Here is a 24849-nt window from a genome sequence, read left to right as displayed (position 1 = left end):
TATATCTTTTGTTAATGTGATTTTTAGAAAATTTAAAATTATGTAGCTTGTGTTACATTTATATTGAGTAGTACTGCTCTAGAAAGTGGAATAGTCATGAGAACTCCATCAATCTTATGAAAATTAACAATGATGGTGGTAAAGCATCAAATATAGATACCCCAGAAGATGTTAAGTATTTCATTTTACAATGAAAAAACATCAGAAAGGTATACCTAATGGATAGATAATTTTCCTTATATACTACCTTACCCTGAGTTTACTTTCTTTTGATTTAGTTTGTGCACCAGAGTATAAAAAAATGACGTTAAGTACTATGTCGTACTACTTTTCTCTAGTATATCTTTTCTCTAGTATATCTCTGTAGCCAGGTATCTGTTAGAGGAACATTGATTATATAGCCACTTCAGTGTTTCTTTTCTTGTATTGTTTTTTCTTTCTTTTAACACTAAACATTTATTAGCTGTGATAATTGGATGAAGTCATAATTTTCTCATCCACAAAATGAGGTTAGTAAAACCTAGTACACAGGTGGGTTTTATTAAACGAGGTAAGTGAATGTGCAGTGACATTCGGATAAAAACTGAGCAGTGCACTGTGTTAGACATCGTAGGAGAAAGATGACAGATCTCGCCTCTCTGAGTGAGGATGACAAATACGTGTTACACCAATTGGAGTTGAAGGCAAGGTGACTCAGACACTCGAATGAGGTGCTAGATTTAAACGTTGTGAGTGAAGTGGAAAGAGTGATTCCGCCGGGCAGTCACATTCCTGCAGAGTCTCAACAGACAAGAGCATGGGGGTAGAGTTGGGGGTGGGCGGGCAGGCCTTTTAGATTTTGGATTGAAGAAAATGTATGAATGGAGGTCGGAAGCTTCATGATATGTATCTGCGGTTCCTTTTTGGTTTAAATATCCAGGACTGTTATATTACAATTGGGTTGTGTTGCCCTACTGTACCTCAGTGGAGCATCTACCAGCCTGGGAGTTCCTTGTGTATGAGGACTGGTCCTAGTCATCTTTGTACATCCAGCGTGCAGCACAGAACCTGACAAAAAGCACGTGTTCAATAGATGATTGTGAGTAGATGAATGAGCACGAACTTTGCAACATTTAGAAAGCATTTCTTATTTTTCAGTTCAAAATGCAGTATCTACGAGGAGTATTTGAATCTCTAGACTTTATGACATACAGATGTATTTGCTGATGTCTGGGCATTGAGATCGTGTGAGTGATAGGTTTTTATCCTCCCTTGAGGAACTGATCTGAAGTCTCGGAGCTTTAGTTACCTGCTGCTACAGAGGGCTCTTACTCCACCTCCCAGGGACCATTACATTTCTGCCGGTTTTCAACACAACTTTCTGTGGAGCTCTATTCCATGGCTTTACTCCTTCCAGGAAAGAAACCCTGATGTCTGGGCTGCCAACTTCTGGCTGCCCGGAGTGGAACGTTATTCTGCAGGGGAGGAAGCACAGTGGGAAAGGGTTATATCTACAGGAAATCTTACATTTGTTCTGTAGTGAAGCATGTGAAAAGGTTGAAAGAAAGGAAGTAGCTTAGTAGCTAGAAGTTCAGTTTGTGTGGGATTTCCTGTTTGGGGCTTTTTCCCCTACCCTGTTTTATCATCATTATGTTTTAATGTTTTATTTCCTGTCTACTTGGTAAGTTGCTTTTTTATAAATTAATTTTTATTGGAGTATAATTGCTTTACAATGTTGTGTTAGTTTCTACCGTACAGCAAAGTGAATCGGTTATACGTATACATATATATCCCCTCTCTTTTGGATTTCCTTCCCATTTAGGTCACCGCAGAGCATTGAGTAGAGTTCCCTGTGCTATACAGTAGGTTCTCATTAGTTATCTATTTTATACATAGTAGCAGTAGTGTATATATGTCAATCCCAGTCTCCCAATTCACCCCCCCCCCCGCCTTCCCCGTTGGTATCCAAACGTTTGATCTCTACGTCTGTGTCTCTATTTCTGCTTTGCAAATAAGATCATAGGTCTACTTGGTAAGTTGCTTATTAGTGGTGGTTGGGATCCACTATGAGCATCATTAACAGATTTTCACGGGAAAAAAACGACAATGAGAAAACTGTTCTACTCACTTTCCATCTTTTTGAGAAAGGAAGCCAGAAAAGCTGTTTTCTATGCATACTACCTCCCCCTGACTAACCATGATTAATGATTTTTGTTAGTGGACTAATTATACCACTGACTTCACAACTGGAATAAGAAATAGGAGCCATTATTGGCTTAAATGACTCGCCGCCCCCCGTGAATAATAAAAATTTAACACCAGTGAGTATTTGCAAAGAGTAACTATAAAGCCGAATATATTATGTCTTCACCGGGATACAAAGGTTAACAACCCTTTGTGTTAAAGGCCCACCAGTTAGAACAGCTCACTACAGACCTGGGTGTAAAGAGGAAAGGGCAGCGGCAGTAGTTCTTCCCTGTAGGCGTTAATTCTTCTGTACCCTTTGGCCTCTTCCTTGTCTTTATCACTAGTACCTTTTATATACCTCTGGGATTTGATAAGGGATTTGCCAACCATGCTGGACCTCTAACTGTAGAGCAGGGAGAGCTGTTCCAATTCAGACTTTTTTTTTTCCTTGCGGTACGCGGGCCTCTCACTGTTGTGGCCTCTCCCGTTGCGGAGCACAGGCTCTGGACGCGCAGGCTCAGCGGCCATGGCTCACGGGCCCAGGCGCTCCGCGGCATGTGGGATCTTCCCGGACCGGGGCACGAACCCGTGTCCCCTGCATCGGCAGGCGGACTCTCAACCACTGCACCACCAGGGAAGCCCCAGACATATTTTGATAGGGCTTAAAAAGCCATTTAACAAATAGTAATTGCACAGTTTCTGGGCTTCCAGAGGCTTATGGATGCATTAAAACTCAAGGTTCCAGGGGAATCAGGAATGGTGTGAAACTCAGGGAGGTTGGGAGAGGGTTGGAAGTGAGGGCTGAAGCAAGTCTCAGGGATGGAGGAAAGGCTGACTATATCTTTGGCAAATGTTCCTTGATAACAAAAGGTAAAAATTTTCATTTAGCCATTTTGATATAAAAAACCTGTATTAGGGATTTACCTGGCGGTCCACTGGTTAGGACTCTGTGCTTTCACTGCCGAGGGCCCCTACCACCAAAAGAAAGAAAGTTTTGTTTGGTATGTAGAAGGTACTCAATAAATATTTATTTATTGAACTTAGTCTTTTTTTTTTAAGATTTAATTTTATTTATCTTTGGCTGCATTGGGTCTTCGTTTCTGCATGCAGGCTTTCTCTAGTTGCGGTGAGCGGGGGCTACTCTTCGTTGCAGTGAGCAGGCTTCTCCTTGCGGTGGCTTCTCTTGTTGAGGAGCGTGGGCTCTAGGTGCATGGGCTTCAGTAGTTGTGGCACTCGGGTTCAGTAGTTGTGGCACATGGGCTTAGTTGCTTCACTTGGCATGTGGGGTCTTCCTGGACCAGGAATTAGACCCATGTCCCCTGCATTGGCAGGCGGATTCCTATCCACTGTGCCACCCAGGAAGTCCCGAACTTAATCTTGAAACCAATGGCATGTTCTTAACCCTCCTTGTCCTCTTCCATTTTTTATCTGGGCCTCACAAATTACCCAAATTACAGTTGGCAAACTTAAGAGTAGCATTGCAGATTTTAGTAAAATGAATTGTATTTTTGAAGGAAAATGAGGTCAAATAAAGACTGGGTAAACGTAAGAAGTCCCTTTAAAACCTCCACACAACTTCTTGCCATTTCAGTCTTTCTGTTTCTACCATTAAGTGAATTTGATCAAGTTGCATTAGCCTCTCCAGACCTCAGTTCCCCCTTTCTTAAAGCCAAGGGATTGGGACTTCCCTGGTGGCGCAGTGGTTAAGAATCTGCCTGCCAACGCAGGGGACATAGGTTCAAGCCCTGATCCGGGAAGATCCCACATGCTGGGGAGCAGCTAAGCCTGTGCGCCCCAGCTACTGAGCCTGTGCTCTAGAGCCTGTGAGCCATGGCTACTGAGCCCACGTGCCACAACTACTGAAGCATGTGTGCCTAGAGCCCATGCTCCGCAACGAGAAGCCACTGCAGTGAGGAGCCCGCGCACCACAACAAAGAGTAGCCCCCACTCGCTGCAACTAGAGAAAGCCCATGTGCAGCAGCGAAGATCCAATGCAGCCAAAAATGAATAAATAGATTTATTAAAAAAAAAAAGCCAAGGGATTGGACTAGTCAAAGTCCGTTTTAGACATTTTTGTTTTACTACCTCATTCATTAATTACTTTCTTTCTTTTTTTTTTTTTTGCGGTACACGGGCCTCTCACTGCTGTGGCCTCTCCCGTTGCGGAGCACAGGCTCTGGACGCGCAGGCTCAGTGGCCATGGCTCACAGGCCCAGCCGCTCCGCGGCATGTGGGATCTTCCCGGACCAGGGCACGAACCCGTGTCCCATGCATCGGCAGGAGGACTCTCAACCACTGTGCCACCAGGGAAACCCACTAATTACTTTCTTAAGCACAAAAATGCAAAATAAATAAAAATTTCCTCATTTAAAAAAGCAAATTTTCCAAAATAGTCTTGCCTGTGTTTTCATTGTGGTATACATATCATGACCCCACCTTTGGGAACACAACCTTCGATGTCAGCATTGTAAATGGCAAGTAACATAGGAGTGTAAACCACTACGAAGTTGGTGAGACCTGAGCTTGAATCCTGGCTCTGACAAGTAATATCTTTGTGACCTTAGACAAATTGCTTACTTTCATTAAGTCTCGATTTTCTTATTGGTAATATGGAGACGATAATGTATTTATAAAGCTATTGTGAGGATTAAATATGATAATGGATATAAATTGCTTAACACAGAGCTTGGCCTATAGGAAACAGTTCATATCACCTAACGTTAATGATATAACTGCTTACATCATAAATTGAGGACTATTTCACTCAAGTATTAAATAAACTAATGATCAGAATGTTTTCCTGGTGGAAACTGACCTAAAATATTTCTTTCTCTTTGCAGATCTTATATTGCACTTTAAATACACCTAAAGTTGACATGGGAAAACTCTTAGGAGCACAGATAGGTCTTGAAGATTTCATATTTGCCCATGTGAAAGGGATCAAAAAAGAAGTGAATGTGTATAAATCTGAGGATTCACTTGGTCTCACCATTACAGATAATGGTGCTGGCTATGCTTTTATAAAGGTAAGTCTTAAAAAATAACTGTGTGACTTAACTGAGGGTAACATATAATCTATATTATATGAAACTCTACCAGGTCAAAGAAAGTTTGAAATGATCTTTGGAGTGAGAGCTGACTCGACAGCGATGGATGGATTGGTAATGTTTCCTTTAAAAAATATTTCAAAGACACTATTCTTTTTTTTAAAATTAATTTATTTTATTTAATTCATTTTTGCTGGGTTGGGTCTCCTTTGCTGCGCGTGGGCTTTCTCTAGTTGCGGCGAGCAGGGGCTACTCTTTGCTGCATTGCACGGACCTCTTATTGTGGTGGCTTCTCCGTTGCGGCGAGCGGGGGGCTTCAGGAATTGCCGTGTGTGGGCTTAGTTGCTCTGCAGCATGTGGGATCTTCCTGGACCAGGGCTCGAACTGCGTCGCCTGCATTGGCAGGCGGATTCTTAACCACTGCACCACCAGGGAAGTCCCAACACCATTCTTTTGTTTACTCTTTCCTTGATTTTTTTTTTTTTTTTTTGATTTTTTTTTTTCCTTCAGATTAAACTTCCTCTAGAATTTAGCATTTACTGAAAAGGAAAGCCTGGCCCTGGTGCCTATTTATCCTCATGGGATCTTGTAGGTCTGTTGCTCGTCAGCATGTGACTTCCATGCTGATTGCCATTGATTTTGTGTTATTTCCAAGAGCACATATTTTTGGCCACCTTATTTTCTTTAAAAAAATGCTCTTCAGTGGGCTTTCCTGGTGGTGCAGTGGTTGAGAGTCTGCCTGCCGATGCAGGGGACACGGGTTTGTGTCCCGGTCTGGGAAGATCCCACATGCCGTGGAGCAGCTAGGCTCGTGAGCCATGGCCGCTAAGCCTGCGTGTCCGGAGCCTGTGCTCTGCAACAGGAGAGGCCACAACAGTGAGAGGCCCGCGTCCCGCCAAAAAAAAAAAAAAAAAATGCTCTTCAAAAATATCTGAACATATACAGTTGACTCTTTAACAACACAGGTTTGAAATGTGTGGGTCCACTCAGATTTTTTTCAATAGTAAACATTACAGTGTAATGCAGTCCAGGTTGGTTGAATCTATGGATGTGGAACTGTGAATATGGGGAACTGTTCACATGGTGGGATTTTTTTTTTTTTTAATGCTCACAACAATTCCATTTGGTATCATGTTTTCTTTTTAATTACTTTTTTGTTGAGATGTAACAGATGTACACCTTTAACGAATGTTTACAGATCTGTGTAAACACCACCTAGAGTAAGGGAAATTTCATTTCCCTCACCCAGAAGACTCCCTTGTGCTCCTTCTCGGTCAGTACCCTTCCCCCACAAAGGTAGCCACTATTTTGACCTCTATCACCATAGTTTTGCTTGTTTTTGAACTTCATGCAAGTGGAATCACATATTATGTACTCTGCTGTTTCTGGCTTTTGCTCAACATGTCTGTGAGGTTCATCTCTGGGTAGGCACTATTATCAACTGTTATAGATGTAGAAACAGGTTTGGGAAGGTTAAGCAGCTTGCCCAGAGTTAATGCAACTGGACAAATTCAGGATCTGAATCCAAGCGATCTGACTCCAGAGCTGGCAATCCTACCCACTGAGCTTAGAATTAGTGATAAAATTTCATGCCTTTTTTTGGTCCAGATCCTTGATTTGCTGATGCATTGTCATCACTGAAAAAAATAGCCTTAGGGAAGTTATCTTCTTAACTGTAAATAGTACTTTAATTAACTTCCCACTTGATAGAATGGCTATTTTTAGCTCTGCAAAAGATATGACTCTGCTGAAGGTTGAGCGGGTGACCAAATGGAAAATCCGTGAGTTGGGAAAGTCATGTGGGATTATCTGGGGGAAGCTCAGGACATGAGGTACATGGAGTAATGCCATTCTAATGTCAGCAGGGAAGGGCTTGGAAGTTTTGCAAGGGAAGGGCTTGGAAGTTTTGCAAACACGCATGGATTTTTTAGATCTTAGCCTCTGATGTCCAGAGCTTGTGTTTCTATTTTTTTATGTCCCTTCAGACATGTGCCTGCCTCAGATTACTAGTCACTAGCCCTGTGGGGACAGAGAACATGGTGTCAAAGAGAAAGTGGAGCCTAAGCCAAACCTCCAACTTACAGTTCAACTTAGAAAAGAAATGAATATCATACTGTGTACAAGGTTGATATGATGTTTTAAAAATTGTGGAGGGCATGATTTCAGACTTACTGAAAGAGTGTAATAACAAAGAACTCACATGATACCCTTTACTCAAAAAAGTTTTACCATTTGCCACATTTGCTTTATTCTCTTAAACACACATATACATATATGTAATTTTTCCTGAACCATTGGAAAAAGTGGAGTGCATGTATTATGTCTCTTTATCCAGTAATACTTCAGAATGTAGTTTCTAAGAACAAAGATATTCTCTTTAGTATACCTACAGTACAATTATGAAATTCAGAAAACCTAACAGCGATACAATACTGTCAAACTAATCTAATGTCCATATTGCAATTTTATCAGTTGTCCTCGTAATGCATTTTTATCCTGGAATAAGTCCAATACAGGATCATGTATTTCATTTAGTTATCATGTCTTTTTAGTCATCTTTACTCTAGAATAGTTCCTCAGCCTTTTATAGAATATCCCTCAATTTGGACTTTTCTGATGTCTCTTTATGTTGTGAAACCGGTTATTACGCATTTTTGGCAGGAAAATTAGATAAGTGATGTTGTGTCCTTCTCAGTGTATTACCTCAGAAGATGCATTTTATTGGTTTGTCTCACTATTCATGATGTTAATTTTTTCCCTTGTGTAAGGTAGTGGCTGCCAGTCTTATTCACTGCAAAGTTATATTTTCCTTTGTAATTAATAATTTGTGGAGAGATACTTTGAGATTATGTATATATCTTGTTCTCTTAGTCACACCCCACACACTTAGCATCTATTGATGAGTCTTGCCTGACTCGGTCTTTAATGGTTGCAAAATGGTGGTGTTTCTAATTCCATCATTTCCTATATATATTTTTAAAACATTCTATTATAATAAAGCACTCCACTTATTTATTATCTATTAGCAATGAACACATGATTTTTAAATTAATTTTTATTGGAATATAGTTGATTATACAATGTTGTGTTAGTTTCTGCTGTACAGCAAAGTGAATCAGATACATATACATAAATCTACTCTTTTTTAGATTCTTTTCCCATGTAGGTCATTACAGAGTATTGAGAAGAGTTCCCTGTGCTATACAGTAGGTCCTTATTAGTTGTCAATTTCTTATTCAGTGAGTCCATTACCATCATTTATTTTGATACTCCAGTTTCCTGAGATTTGTCCTGCAGGAGTCCTTTTCAGCTGGCTCCTGTATCCTTTTGACCTGCCTCCCATTATTTTATTGAGCAATTCCTTCCTTTCTGGTACAACAAGATGTTCTACGATCATCTTTTATCTTGTTTTCCCCAGGCTTGGAATCAACCATTCTTCAAGGAGCTCTCTTTTTTAGTGAGGATGGGTATTTCAAAATCAAGATCTGAGCTGGTCGCATGCATTCATTGCTACCTGAGTGTCAGTGTTCCTAGGTCCTTTCAGTTACCACAGAAAGGGTTAGAAAACATGTATTTTAGGAATTATGATTTCATAATTATGCCTCCAATCTAATCCTGCCCCACAAGGTGCTACCTTGGCTTCCCCACTAAAATATTTGCTCTCAAGATTATTGAAATATTTACTTATTTCCTTATTTCTACAATATACATAAAATAGTTTCAGAATTGCTGTATTTGTACTCTGAAAAATCTATTAAGAGTTCAAGATTTCTATGCATTTTTTTGTCTTTAAATGTATGTACACAAAGTATTCTCTTCAGAAGTTAACTTGGAATAGGTTCTCACTTGCCCCTCCTTCCCCCACCCCATGATTTTTTTTTTTTTCTTCTTCTGTACGCGGGCCTCTCACTGTTGTGGCCTCTCCCGTTGCGGAGCACAGGCTCCGGACGCGCAGGCTCAGCGGCTATGGCTCGCAGGCCCAGCCGCTCCGGGGCATGTGGGATCCTCCCGGACCGGGGCACGAACCCGTGTCCCCTGCATCGGCAGGCGGACTCTCAACGACTGTGCCACCAGGGAACCCTCCCCCACCCACCCCATGAATTTTATTCATTTGAAATACTGTTGAATCCATTTGCTTCTATTCAAATTGAGTTTGAGTTTTTCCTCTCATGTTGATTTAATTTTCTGAGTATGTAAAATGGTTTCAAAAGTTAAAACTATAATAAAAGATGTATTCAGAGATGTCGCTCCTTCTGTGATCCCCATTTACTCATTTTCCCCACTCCTTAAAGTAATCAATTTTGTTAATTTCTGGCTCACTCTTCCAGTGTTTTTGCCAAGATAAGCAGAAAAAATGTAATGTTCCAAGAGTTCGCATGTCATCCTTGTTTGGGGACTATGCTAATCTTCTCTGTATGGTTCCAATTTTAGTGTATGTGCTGCTGAAATGAGTACTTGATATGCTTTTAGCAGTGGCTGCAAATCAGTGAAGGTTGATGTAAGAGAACAGTGTTGTGGGGATTCAGACAAGGGTGAGGAGGAAGGAGTCCATGATTAGGAAGGCAGTGCAGTGGTGTATAGGACCACGGGCTTTAGAATCAGGCCTGCTTTTGGTCTTGCTTCAACCATTTATTTACTTGCTGTGTGACCTTGGACAAGTCATTAAAGTCATTTCTGTGCCTTCTCTCAAATGGAATATTAGCACCTACTTTATAGGATTATTTGGGTATAAACTGATGACACCTCTGAAATGTTTGATAGTACTTATAATTGATAGCTAATAACTTAATAAATAGCAACAACAACAAATCATCACATACTTAGGAGATGAGATCGATGGCAGAGAAATGTATTTACTAGTACCACATGGTTCTCACTGATAAGCCTCTTCAGGTGGAAAGACAGCAGACTTAAACATGTATAACTTTTGTACCCAAGTCTTAACATTTCCCAGGAAAATATATATAAATAACTTAATCAGAAAAATCAGAGTATACTTACAACAAACTCTACAAATTCCTAAAATAGTTCAAGACCAGAGTTGGCGTACATTTTCTATAAAGGGCCAGGTAGTGAATATTTTAGGCTTCATTAAATTTTAGGGTCATACAATCTTTGTTGCAACTACTCAACTCAACGTTGTAGCACAGAAGTTATATACAATACTTAAACTATGAGCATAGATGTCTTTTAGTAAAATCTTCTTTATGGACACTGTAATCTGAATTTTGTATAATTTTCACATGTCACAGATATTCTTTTATTTTTTCCCAACCATTAAAAAAGGTAAAACCATTCATAACTCATGGGTCGTATAAAAACAAGTGGTAGGCCAGATTTGACCTCCGAACTCTTGTTTCCTTTTCCCTAGTTTAACAGAAGAGAATACTTATAGATTCAAAATAAAAATAAGGGCTTATACTATGCAATTAAGAAATGAAAACCTAAGTTGATTTAGAATTGAAGTAACTTATAAATAACCACAGAACTGTCATTTTCAGAATATCTTATAGAAATCTGTATACTTTGGGATACTTTTACTTTCCTAGAACTAAATCACATTTTAGCATGATCCTTTGAGAAATATGGTACTCATATATTTCTAATATTTTGATTATTTATCCAGAACTAATAATTGTACAAGATTAAGGGACTCGGGGGGCGGGGGCGGGGGCAGTTCTGGGATGGAAGCTAGGATCTCTGAGAAGAGGCATGTAAAGCAAGAATAGAAGTGGTGATCTGAGAAAAGAGGTAATATTTGAGATCTGGAGGCCATGATATAGATGAAGAACAGCTTTAGTAGAGGTAAGAAAAAGTAAAGTAGGAGGGTGGAGTTTGTAAAAAAAAAAAAAAAAGTTCAAAGGTGATAGGTCACCTTTTTCCAGCTTTATTGAGGTATAGTTGACATATAACATGGTGTAAATTTAAGGTGTACAATGTATTGATTTGATACACTTAGTATCGTAAAATGATTATCAAGGTGATAGATCATCTTGGATAACTACAACCCCAAACTCCGGTCTTGAGTCAGAAGATCTTGAATTATTCATGTGACTTTCTTTCTTTCTTAACCAGACATTTGGGTTAGTTAGATCTGTTTGATTGGGAGTGTTTTGAGGAAAGAGCATGATGTCTCATAATTATACCACCTCTCTTTGAAAACCAGTTTTCTTATTTATTAGCTGTGTTATTTTGGTTAAGCCATGTCATCACTGTGCTTTGATTTCTTCATTCACTAAAGGAATATTAAATATTTCCCCTCCCAGGTGTGTTAGGACTAAATGAAATAGCTATTTACAATTGTTGTCTGCATGTTTATTATTATGAACAAGGTTTGAGGACAGTGTTTGGAGGGTCAGCAGCAGAGACTCAGAGTTGCTGACCATGTGGGCAGGGTCGGCTCAAACAACCTCGAGTCAATGCTTAAGACTTTGAGGATGGTGGGATGCCACCCTAGAGTTCTGCGGATTTGTGATGAGAAGATAGAATTTTGTAACTATATGGGATGAGTTAATAGAAGTTAATATAATAACGGTCTGAAATGTTTGGGAACCTCTAAGTTTAATAATATTGTAAATCCTACCTTCCAAAAAATATTTAATGTTGTCTTCACATTTTGCAGCATCAAGCTCCAAAGCCAGATGAGAGAAAGTTCTAAGTGTTTAAGAGAATGATATTAAGTAACTCAGTAAATATAAATATAGAATTAATGCCTCTTTTTTCTTGCTGGTCCTTTGTGCCCGAGTAGCACTTTTAGCAATATTATTAATCTATATCAAGTTATGGTATGATTATTAAAGTATATTAAATTGCAGAAACTTGTTTCAGTTGCTACCTCATTCTTTTTTTTTTTTTTTTTTGCGGTATGCGGGCCTCTCACTGTTGCGGCCTCTCCCATTGCGGAGCACAGGCTCCGGATGCGCAGGCTTAGCGGCCACGGCTCACAGGCCCAGCCGCTCCGCGGCATGTGGGATCTTCCCGGACCGGGGCACGAACCCGTGTCCCATGCATCGGCAGGCGGACTCTCAACCACTGCGCCACCAGGGAAGCCCGCTACCTCATTCTTTATTCTATCTATTTAGGAAGCTAAGGCTCAGGTCACCCACAAAATATATCATCAGTGTCTCCCACTTTGCTTCTATATCTGGTTCACCTATGGTGCCTTTCTCCAAGTTTCTTATGTCGATTTTCCTCTCTCTTCATCCCAGATTCTTATCCACTGGCCCTGATGATTACATATGCATTGACTTTTCTCTTGCCCACCTGGATTCTCACCTTGCTACCTGCTGACTTCTGGTAATTGCCCTTCCTCCCTCTCTCTGGGCACCTTTCCTGTGACCTGTGGCTACTCATAGGTCCTGGTGACCCTAGATTTCTGTTACTCTGCCATTTAATTTACTGGTAAGATTCATACATGTCTTTAAAGTCTTTCATTTAGTTTTATATAGTGCTTATTTTTAATAAAATTACAACAGTAAGTCTTAAACTAAAAATATGTGGAACTGAAATTTGTATGGTATAGTTGATCAAAGGAAAAAATAGGTTCAGAATGTATCAAGAAACAACTTAGAATAAAAATGAAGAAAGTCAGAGTTATAGATTTTCATATTCTCTAGTGACTTAAGAAAGGTTAGATGACAGAATATTACATTTTTTTGCTTTGTTTCTTTAAACTCTAATCTTTTGTTTAATCTCACTTATGTTTCTATGACAGTTTGAAAACTCCAGGTGTACTGAGTGGTTTGTTACCACTCAGTACAGTGTTTGTTACCCTTGTTTGTTTCTCTAGTTTATGTGTCAAATATGGACTTACTAAAAAAACATTGTCACTTAGATTATGAAATTTCTGGTTTTTTTCCTTTAAAATTAACTACCTGTAATGACAATAATCTCCGTGTGAATAAGCATTATTGTGTCATTTGCATAAAGCCTGTTAACAGTTATTACAATGAACATATCAGTGTTCTTAAAATTGGGGGGGGGGTGAAAAAGAAACCCACTGTAAGTTTTGGTATAATTTAAAATTGTAATACAATTTAAAAATTAAAAATGCCCAACCTTTCTAGGTTAGTCTTCTACAACTTGTTTTTTCTTATGACAGTATTATGGAGATGTTGGGGTACTTGAGATCGGTTTGTCTCTCAACTCGTGGACGCAGTAATCAATCCCCTGCTGCCTCAGAAGATGTTGTTACTCCACCTGGCAAGAGTGGGGAATACACACACTTCAGTTACACAATAGCAGCAGCCCCTAATATTTCCAGCCTGTCATTCTCACAAAGGATTTGTGATGCCCGAGGCAGACTGTGGCCTGCATTTTGCCGTGTTCCTCACCACTGTTGAAGAATTTGTACATCCTCTGTGCGGCTGTTACCTGTGCAGAGCTTTCTGGAGCTTCCGTCCCTAAAATCTTTTCAGAAATTCTTAGGATTATGTTAGGGAGTCTTACACCTCATCTTGAAACTCTGTGCTACTGATATATTGTACATACCTATGATAGAGTTAGGAAAGACCAATTTGATATTTCTCCTTGGGTCCTAAGTTCTCCTCACCTAAGATATATGAATGAAAAGCGATGGTATAACATCCTTCTCATTGGCTCCACAACTGGTAACCACACCTGTCTCTTAAGTATCAATATTCTTTTTTTTTTTTTTTTTTTTGCAGTACGCGGGCCTCTCACTGTTGTGGCCTCTCCCGTTGCGGAGCACAGGCTCCGGACGCGCAGGCTCAGCGGCCATGGCTCATGGGCCCAGCCGCTCCGTGGCATGTGGGATCTTCCCGGACCGGGGCACGAACCCGCGTCCCCTGTATCGGCAGGCGGACTCTCAACCACTGCGCCACCAGGGAAGCCCAAGTATCAATATTCTTAACTACCAATTCTTGTCTTGCATTTGTAACTAAGGTTTAAAAAACTGTAGCTGGTAGAAGAAGCTCAAGCTTTATTCTGATGTAATGGGCCTCATGTTGAAATGATTCAACAATCATTTACGGAGGGACTTTTCTGTGCAGATGTTGTGCTAGGCAAAGGGCAGTGGTGAAGAAGACCATCTCTGTCCCCAAGGATATTACAGTTCAGTAGTGGAGACTGAGAGATAAATGAACAATTGCAGTATGGTTTGTTGAACTTGGCAAATTCCTTGATCTTCTGATCGAGACATGAGACTCTCATAAAGTTTGTTAAAATTAATTGAGATGGCGAATGTAAAGTACCTAGCTTAGAGCTCAACTTATGTAGCAGAAAGTACTACATGAGAGTGGCACCTTACCTAGTCTTGGAGTGGGCTGGGAGGTGTCAGGAAAAGCTACTCAGAGGAGGTGGTGACTGTGATGGAAGCTGAATTCTGAATGATAAATAAGAATGGTTGGGGGGCTTCCCTGGTGGCGCAGCGGTTGAGAGTCCGCCTGCCGATGCAGGGGACACGGGTTCGTGCCCCGGTCCGGGAGGATCCCACATGCCCCGGAGCGGCTGGGCCCGCGAGCCATGGCCGCTGAGCCTGTGCGTCTGGAGCCTGTGCTCCGCAATGGGAGAGGCCACAACAGTGAGAGGCCCCCGTACCGCAAAAAAAAAAAAAAAAAAAAAAAAAAAAGAATGGTTGGGAGTAGGATGGTTGTCTTTGTTGTTTGGGCTTCTGTCTTTAACTGAACATTAAACTGCCTTGTTGATGTGTCAGTATATTGTATGTAATGTCTCAAGAGCACGATAAGTAATGTTACACAGTGCTATTTTATATTAAGTATTACCCTTCATTTTCTTTCAGAGAATTAAAGATGGCAGCATAATTGACTCAGTTAAAACAATCTGTGTGGGGGATCACATTGAAGCCATCAATGGAGAAACTATCCTTGGGTGGCGTCACTTTGATGTTGCTAAGAAGTTAAAGGAATTAAAAAAAGAGGAACTCTTTACCTTGAAGTTAATAGAACCTAAGAAGGCCTTTGGTAAGTCGGTTTGGTTTATCTTTCTCAGGGAAATGAGTACTGTGATATGGTACCATGTGCTTTTGTATATCAGTTAAGAACATAGGAAGTGATAGATAAGCTCTACTTATAAGGAAAACAACCATTGAAGGAGAAAAAGATTACCTAGAAGGACATTTTCTTAAAAAGACATTTTGGAGTTATAAAGTGTCATGTATAGTGACTCAATTTGCTCCAAGCTTGAAGAACAGCACCTTGTATTGCGTTCATCTTGCCGAGCAGGGAGATTTTTGACTGAGCTCTCTGAACAGTGGTATCTGTCACTCATGGACCTCAATAGCAAAAATTTTAGTTACACACAGAATTGGTATTTAAAGTAGTTATTTGGTCTATTTTAAAGACTTCCTTCAATACTCTTCCTCCATTGGCATTTTAAACTTGGCAGTGTGGAATGGTATGAAATTGCTTCTACTTTGGTGTGACATCTGTACTTGCTTGGTTTTAGCCATGGCAGCTGTGTTCCAACTGCTGTTCAAACCCCTAGGGCTATCTCATCTACAGGAAAATGTGCCAGCTTCTCTCTCACTACCCAGAACTATTTTAATAAGCCAAATGATGGCCTAGTGTTCATCAGTGTTAAAATATCTTCAGCAGAATCATTCTCAGCCTGCCCTTGCTCATCTGTGACTCCACCCACCTTATGTTCTTTCCTTTGCTCACAAAGCATAAATATTCCTTATAGTTTGTCTCTAATGGCTTTTCTCAGGGCAGTTAATGACAATGATGAGTGAATGCAGTGGGTCTGGGCAATTATATTTCCCCACCCTAAGCAAGTAAGGGGCAGATCCTAGCCATACGAAATTGAAACACTTTCTCTGCTTCCAAGCAATTCTGTGCCATTTAATAGAAATGCAGTGTAGGTGGTATTGCTTGTGGGTGACAGAGTTCCAAGAAGATGTAAGAAAAGGATGCCTTATGCCAGTAGTGCTCCTGGAGGGACCATTCTAGGAACCACTGCTGCAGATACCGTGGTTCTGCATGGTACATCACAGCATCTGAGCTCACTTCCCACAGAGGAAGGTGGGCCATCACGCAGAGTTCTATCCAGCAGCCCCTTTTGAAATGGCTTTATTTGGTAACCAACTTCCCAGGTATCACAGCATATAAACTGATAGGATGTAGGCAGTTTGAGATAAACAGTATCTGATTTAGACTCTTTGTAAATCAAAATTATTCTCTTAGTACAGCTCAAGAAATATAATTTCTTTCTACATTTATTTCTACCATAGAATCTGTTTTCCAGAGTCGATCTCTTCCTGTTTTTCCTTGTCTGCATATAAATTGTGTGGTCCCTGTGTTCTTTTGTAGAAAGTTGCTGGTACACCTTAACTTGGATGTTAGGTTGGTAATAGTCTTGGATGTTACAGAGGTCATTGTATTTGGGTATTATTGCTCCATGATTAGATTTTTTTCCTTCAGTATTTGAGATACATGTACGGACGGTTGGTGTACTTCACTGCCTTATGTGTCTGCATTGGCTGAACCTGCTCTTTTGCTTCATATGAATTCCATGGACAAATTTGAAAAGGAGTTTCCTAATGGGGGTATATTATTTCAGGCAGCTCACATTCTGGTGGTATGAGTTAGGATACCTGGAGATTGATTTTGGGGCAGTGACAAGTTTTTATTTTCCATGGTTTCAATGGCAGCTTAACTCAATGTAACACCTGCTGGTGTATATGCATTTTTCACTCTGTAGATCAAGGTTTGCCTCTGGGCCCTAGCCCGGGGATTTCTCTTAGAAGTAGGCCTTGCTTCTCTTTCCACCCTTCAGCCCTTAATTTTGGTGCCTGTCTTTTTGACTCTAGGATAAAGGCAATGCTAGCTTGTTCCTTACCCTGTGGCCTTATTCCAGCACTTAGCTCTTTGCCAGGGAGGGAATATACATCAGGAGGTACTTGGGGGACCAGTCTTGGCCCCATTCTCTCCATCCCCATCTTATCTTTTGCTATGTTTCCTTCCTTCCTGTGTTTTTCTAGCATTTTCATTGATTCATTGATTCAAATTTAAAGTCCTTCATGATCTGACTCTGTCATCATGGATTCCTACCAGGAGAAAGGGCCAGTCTACATGAGGCAGAATTCTCTTCTTTGCATTCAGATAGCTTCAGCCAAGATGGCCTAAGTCATTTCTTGGACTTAACCAAAAGCTGTCAGAAATAGCCACACAATCCAGTATCTTGAGATTTTCCTATCAGCTTCCCAAAGATTTAGCCTGGGGAGGCATGTGGACTGTGTCCCAAAATATAGGAGGGAATAATGTAGTTGGCTGCTTTGTGCTGGCATAGCAGGTATGATGAACACAACTTCTTAACCGCTGATGAGGGAATCCGTACTGCCTGTTTTATTTCCATATTTTACACCCACCACTATCCACACTCCACTTCTAGGGGCCACTATATGTGTCAAGATTCTTTGAGAGCTACGGAATAAGCACTATCTAATTTAAGGAAAAGACATTTTTGGGAAAGACTATCAAGTAGGTCTCAGAAACAAAGAAAGTTCAATCAAGTCTTGGAAAGGTAGGAACTGAGGCTGTTTCAGGGATGTGTGAACAAGGAGCCCTTCATGGTACTGGCTTAATTGACTTCCTCCAGTTATTTCCTGTCTTCATGTTACCCCACTTAGGATTCAAATTCCTGGGAGGGGGGTACTTATTAGGTCATGTGTCTGTCTTGATAGTGGGGAAGGCAGACTACATAATTGACAGGCCCACCAAAATCACACAGAACAGTGAAGGGGAGGAAGTTTCCTTTTGGGTAGGAAAAGGCAGATGTCCATTTAACCATTTCTCTAAGCTTTTACGTCTTGTTCTTTAGGTAGAGAAGTGTTTGTTTTCTCTTGACTTTGAATCTGACTCTATCCATGCATGATGCTGTTAGTCTGGTGTATCAGAATGAGTCTGGAGGGAGGAGGGTATTGTCAACTGGCTTTGGGTGTCTAGTCTTAAGGATTTTATTATTCTACTAAGTTTTGGGTGCTATATAGATGGCTGTTTGGCAGTGGGCTATCTGGAGACCATGACAGTATCTAACTTTCTTTCAGGGAAAGGCTAAAGCCATATTCTTCTTGGTGCTGGCCACCACATTTGGAAGGGACCTCACTCCGTAGATTTGGACTACACTCCTTGAAGGTCCTTCATTTATGTATCCCACAAATAATTTGAGAATCTGCTGTGTTCCAGGTACTCTGCTATGCCTAGCAGATACTAAGAAAAAAAGACTAAGTTATAGCTCCTGCCTCTTGAGAAGCTCACAGTCTAGCAGGAAGCTGTTATGGACTGAATTGTGTCCCCCTAAAATTTGTATGTTGAAGTCCTAATCTCCAGTACCTCAGAATGTGACAATATTTGGAGATAGGATCTTCAAAGAGGTAACTAAGTTAAAATGACGTCATTAGGGTGGCCCCCTGGTCCAATATGACTGGTGTATTTACAAGAAGAGAAAAATTGGACATGGAGACATGTAGGAGGCGAATGCCTTGTGAACGTGAACTGCAAGCCAAGGAGAGAGGCCTCAGAAGAAAGTAACCCTGGTAACAGACGTCTAGCCCCCATAACTGTAGGAAAATAAGTTTTTGTTGTTGAAGCCATGTGGTCCTTTGTTATGGCAGCCCCAGGAAACTAATACAGAGGCCAAGAAGCAAAAAAAGAAAATATAGTGCAAGTTCTTTGACTATGGCAGTAGATCTTGGACTTCGTGACAATATAGAAGGTATAGGTTGGGTGTCTTAGCAGTCCTTTGGCCTTGGGCAGATGGCAAGAACTTACCAATATGTTTTCATTCAATGAATATTTGAGTAATTAGTATATACTGGTCTTAGGGTGTTAGTTGCTGGGATAAGAGTCACTGTTCATCGAGAAACAACTGTGTTCCATCACCATACTACATACTTGGTATTCCATAAATAAGATCCAGTTCTTGCCTTCAAGAAATGCATGTCTAGGGACTTCCCTGGTGGCGCAGTGGTTAAGAGTCCACCTGCCAGTGCAGGGGACACGGGTTCAATCCCTGGTCCGGGAAGATCCCACATGCTGCGGAGCAACTAAGCCTGTGTGCCACAACTACTGAGCTTGCCCTCTAGAGCCTGCAAGCCACAACTACTGAAGCCTGTGTGCCACAACTACTGAGGCCCGTGCTCTGCAACAAGAGAAGCCACCACAATGAGAAGCCTGCACACTGCAACGAAGAGTAGCCCCCGCTCGCTGCAACTAGAGAAAGCCAGTGCAGCAGCAAAGACCCAACACAGCCAAAAAAAAAAAAAAAAAAAAAGAAGAAAAGAAAAGAAAAACAACTCATGTCTAGTGAGAAGAGATGGATATGAAAAAATTTCAATAAAGGGTGTTAGAGGTGATAGAATGTACTGGAGGTCTAAAAGTGGGATACATCAAACCAACCAAGGAGTTTAGGAAAAGCTTCCTGGAGAAGGAGTTTGAGCTGAATCCTAAGAGGCTTACTCAAGGAACGAATCAGGGAAGGTTGTCCTAGGGAGTAGGAATAGAACAAACAAAGGTGCAGAAGCATGAAGCAGTATGATATACCTTAGAATACGATGTATGTGGGTGTGATTGGAATAGAGGTTATAGGTTGTGGTGTGGCAAGAGACAAAGCCCGAGAGTCAGTGGGCACCAAATTATCAAGGGCCTTATGTATATAGATAAAGAGTGGACAGTGGAGAACCACTGAAGGGGTTTAGGCAGGGGAGAAGCATAATGAGACCTGGATTTTAGAGAGGTATTTTGGAGACTATGTCACAGAGGTAGGGTATGAGTAAAAGGTCAGGAAGTCAATAAAAACTCTATTGTGTTGAGGAGAAGCAAGATGAAATCCGGAGACAGTGCCAGTAGGCATGGAGATAAGAAATGGTTCTGAGGATTAGATGGTGGTGCGCTGGAGCCATTAGTGCCCGTCTCTTTTCAATTCCATGTTCAGTGGCATCAAGTCGGTTGCTTGAAATTGGCTCTGGTGTGGTATTTGCGTCACAGAAATAGAGAAGTGCTGCAAGGCAGGGCTTTTTTTTTTTTTTTTTTTTTTAACCTGGAAAGGTGACTGTTAAACATTTACCTGCATACCACTGAATATTAAGAAGGTAAAATTGGTAACGCATTGGATGTTGAGGTATAGGAAAAGAAGTTGCAAATGATCATCCACAGATCTGTGGATTGTGTGTGGTGCTCTTCCTTGAGAGGAGGAAAACTGGAAAAGAAAGATTTGGGCGAGGAGACAGGGAAGAGAGATTGTACTTACAGTACCATTTTGGCCTTACAAGTTTGAAATCTGTGGGACAGTTCAGTTGGAAATGCGTTAGACGTAGATGGGCATTTAGAATTGGGGCCTAGGGAATGGGATTTCTGAGTAACTTGAAGCCATGGAAGTAGATCCAGTTACTCAGAGTAATAAGAGAAAAAGGCCAAAAACAGAGCCCTGGGGGAACCCCAACATTCAAGGGATAGAAAGAGAAGGAGTCAGCACAGTGAGGAATGGCTGGACTTGGAAGAGCCAGCTTCTGGGTGGCCTTTACCCAAGCACTCAAGGAACAAGTCACTTGTCCCAAGAGCAGACGCGCCATCGCAGCTTTCTTAAGTTGGCTATGGGACTCTGAGGGAGGAATAAACACTATTATAAAACATACCCTCAGAATCTCCTCTGCTGGTTTAAATAGCTGTTTTTCAGCCAGTAGGTCTCAACTAGTGTGTTCGGAGCACAAAGTAGAATAGAACTGAAAATTTCACAGTGCTTTGTGCCTAGTAAGGGTAAGCATTGTTTCAGTTTCAATGTTTCTGTGTATGCATATGGGTGTCTCAGATATGTAATATATGTCATGATATAATGTATTATATATATTTGTCACTGTGTCACAGCAAAAAAACCACAGAAAACAAAAAACAAAAACATTTGAAAACGACTGGTTTAAATGACCCCCTTGTTGAAAACTTGTAATTTAATGGGAAATCTTATTCATACCTAACATGGTTTCTCCTGGTCAGCTGCATTCCAATCCAAATTTTCCATCTTCTAGCCATGAGTTGATGGCAGCCTTCCCAGTTCTTATCAAGTATCGGCTGGAATGTCTCTAGTGGTAATTTTTTTAGGGCATGGCTCACTTCCTTTTCTCTTTAGCCAGTGAAAAGGAACATGTCTCCACAATGAGCTCAACCCTTCAGAGTTTGCCCTGTAAACCTAGATTTTCCCAGGGCTGTGAAAATTCATTCTTCCATTTAACTGGCTGAAGGATCAGACTAGTTCAACTGGTTTGTTTTCTTACGAGGCCTTTTAATTATTAAATGTTATGAGGCCTTGATTTTATTTAGATGAGTCTCCACTTAACTTATCCTGGAGAATTTCTTTAATTTGTAATTGTTCCACTTTATGGAAAGAGGTTTGTGGAAGGAGGTATGAAATGTATCAGTAAAGTGTTTTGAAAACAAAGGGAGTTGAAAGAATGTTGGCCTCCTAAAGCATCGATAGTCGTTGTTTTGGGGTTAGATTTTGTTACAGATCTCTGGGCTATGTCTTCTTTTAGAGACCTCATTTCTGTGCTATGTGCCCATCAGAATAGGATGTTCAGTATGTGAAGTACGTCCGATTCCCTTGAGTCATTCACAGCTGGAAAACTTGTACCTCATCTTCGTGATTCAGCTTAACTAATGTGCTCATTTTCAAAGACTAAGTCTATTTGCTATTAAGAGAAACTTTGGCTTTTAAGTATTATGACTTCTTAGATAGACACTTCAAACATTAAAAAAATACTCTCTACTATTCATGCTATTTTGAGTGAACACTTTTCAAGCAACAGTGCTTTTGGTACTTTTTTTTTCTTTCTTAATTATTTTTGGCTGCGTTGGGTCTTCATTACTGCGCCTGGGCTTTCTCTAGTTGCGGCGAGCTGGGGCTACTCTTTGTTGCGGTGCGCGGGCTTCTCATTGCGGTGGCTTCTCTTGTTGTGGAGCATGGGCTCTAGGCTCTTGGGCTTCAGTAGTTGTGGCACACGGGCTCTAGAGCACAGGCTCAGTAGCTGTGGCGCACGGGCTTAGTTGCTCCGTGGCATGTGGGATCTTCACGGACCAGGGTTCGAACCCATGTCCCCTGCATTGGCAGGTGGATTCTTAACCACTGTGCCACCAGGGAAGTCCGGTACTTTTATATATACTGAATTCTACTAAATATCCTGTGGAATATGAAAAAAGTTACAAAAGGGACAACAAAGTGTAAGTAGTTAAGTACGTAGACTCTGCCACATATGGGCTGTGTGTTAATGTGACATTGGGTAAATTAACCTTTCTGTGCTTTGGTTTCCTCACACAAAAAGTAAAGATAATAATATCGACCACATTGGGCCATTGTGAGGATTAAATGATTAAACACAAAAACAATCAGAACAGTCCCTGGTGCATATAAGTCTTTGGTGGAAGTTAGCTGCTATTATTACTACTGATACTATCTTGAAGGTGTAGCCCTTTCTTTAAGGAGTAATTTTAGAAACAGGATGAACCCCACATGAAGCAAGACAAACAATGTGGGTGAGTTGGTGATTAGCAAATATTTGTTGAGAACTCTGGCACTCTTCCGGATCGTGGAAAGACAGATGGTAAATCACATCTCATATCAAATAATGAACTATATCAGTATGTCATTGTCATAGCTGCCGTTCACTTTTCTAAGTACTTTCTAAGTCGGAAATAATTTAATCCTTACAGCCATTCTAAAAAGTTAATCAATCTGTCCAAGATTTTAGAGTTAGCTAGTGAACGCGGGAGGTAGGCTTCTAACCCCTGCAGTGAGCCTCCAGAGCCAGCCCCTAACAGCTGTAATGGATGAGTCAGCATGTTTACTGTCCTCAAGGAGCTTGCAGTTTACATAAGGAGGCAGATATATTAAGAATCAGGTAGTTTGGGCTTCCCTGGTGGCGTAGTGGTTGAGAGTTCGCCTGCCGATGCAGGGGACACGGGTTCGTGCCCCGGTCCGGGAAGATCCCATGGCCTAGCCGCTGAGCCTGTGCGTCCGAAGCCTGTGCTCCGCAACGGGAGAGGCCACAACAGTGAGAGGCCCGTGAACCCACCCCACCCCCCAAAAAAAAGAATCAGGTAGTTTACCAATAACCGTAATAGCTACCATTTGAAGCAATTGCTTATTAGAAGCAATATGGTATAATGGTTAAAGGCATAGATTCTGAGCCACACTGCTTGGGTTGAATTCCTACCTCTGCTGCTTACTTCCTATGTGATCTTGGACTGCTTACTTACTCCCTTCTGTGCCTGTTTACTTATCCATAAAGTGTTGTGGGGATTGAATGTGTTAATATAGGTAAAGCACTTAGAATAGTGCTTGGCACACAGTGCTGCATAAATGTAAGTCATTGCTACTAGGACTTCTATTCTGGCCTGATTCAATCCTTGTGTCATTCCTATGAAGGTTTTCTAGATAAGTAAACTGAGGCTTTGGGCAGTTGAATACCTCCCTGAGGTCATAGTACTCCATTCCTGTTTGCTCCTGAGGCTTCTGCGCTTAACAGTATGTGTTACTGCCTCTTAGACTATAATGCAAACCATATGATATGTGCTGTAATGTAGATTTAAACGAAGGGCAGTTCAGCTGAGAGCTGATTTGTCCATGACGGAGAAGGGTCCTGAAGCTGAGAGGGAGGGAGGCTGGGAGCAGTGGTAAGATTGCGAAGGAATTTTCCCAAAGTGATAAGCCATGGGACAGATGGCTTATATAGCATGTCCCACCAGTATCAAGGACCAGTGTCCCATTCCCATGTAACTCCCCATGAGAAGTGATAGGACTCCTGATAGAGTTGCAAAGGGATATCAGGGCTGTGAGAGCTGTGACCTTGCCATCTGAGGTGAAAGAGCTCCTGTGCCCTGGGCTTGGACACACTGACTTGGAGGTCAAGCTTCAGAGTAGGATCTATGTTGGACTGAGCACCATATCAGCCCTCTGGATCCCGAGAAGGGGAGACTCCCAAAGCAAAAACCAAGACTCAGTTTCTCACCAAACCTGTGGAGTGAGGGGCTCCCAGTCAGATTCAACCTGACATTTCTTTTCTCCAGAACTGTGGAGCAAAAATTTAAATCCACTACAGACATTTAAGTGGGTGTTTAAATGGGGAAAGATATGAGTAGGTGAGAAGGATTCCTGAAGAAGATTGCACTTGAACTTGGCCTTGCAGGATGGCAGGGGAAGTACAGACAAGGAAGGAGGATTTCCTGTGGAAAAGAGTCTTGGAGGGACTGCAGCAAATCAGGCTGCAAAAACAGCTCCAGGCCATGTTAAGAAGACCTCTGAAAACTAGGGGGGGAACCTGAGCTTGTCGGAGAGGATAATAGGGAATCATGGAGATATTAGAACTGAAGAATGAAATGATGAAATAGACTCTGGGGAGTTAAGCCCGGAGGAGGAATGTTGGCTGTATTTGATTGGAGGAGAAACCACGTCAGAAGCTGCTGCAGTAGTCCAGGAGGAAATAATAAGGGCTGGGATTGGAGGCAGCAGTGGGAATTTGCATGAAAGAAGAAAGCCTGAGTAATACTGCAGAGGCACAACTAGAGGTTAGAGATGGGTTGATGCACTTTAGCTAAAAGAGGGAGAGAGAAGGTTTGGAAGAAGCAGATGTAACCCCAGGTTTCTATCGTTGGAGCCTGTGATAAAAGTGATC

The 24849-nt window shown here is 41.3% G+C and overlaps 1 protein-coding gene across 1 annotated transcript in view; it reads left to right on the top strand.

Moving 5' to 3' along the window:
* Positions 1-24849, top strand: part of GIPC2 (GIPC PDZ domain containing family member 2) — a gene marked incomplete at its 5' end in the record, with an annotated part of 87393 nt that overhangs the window by 24191 nt on the left and 38353 nt on the right. Inside the window, 2 exons of the mRNA XM_082652806.1 lie at positions 5007-5192; positions 14974-15154. Of these exons, the coding sequence (XP_082508932.1) occupies positions 5007-5192; positions 14974-15154 (367 nt within the window). The remainder of the gene's footprint in view (positions 1-5006; positions 5193-14973; positions 15155-24849) is intronic.

Source organism: Grampus griseus, assembly GCF_964374135.1.
Source record: "Grampus griseus genome assembly, chromosome: 1".
In the NCBI taxonomy this organism is placed as follows: domain Eukaryota; kingdom Metazoa; phylum Chordata; class Mammalia; order Artiodactyla; family Delphinidae; genus Grampus; species Grampus griseus.
Note: the sequence above shows the minus strand (reverse complement) of the source record. Positions and strands in the feature narration are given on the sequence as shown.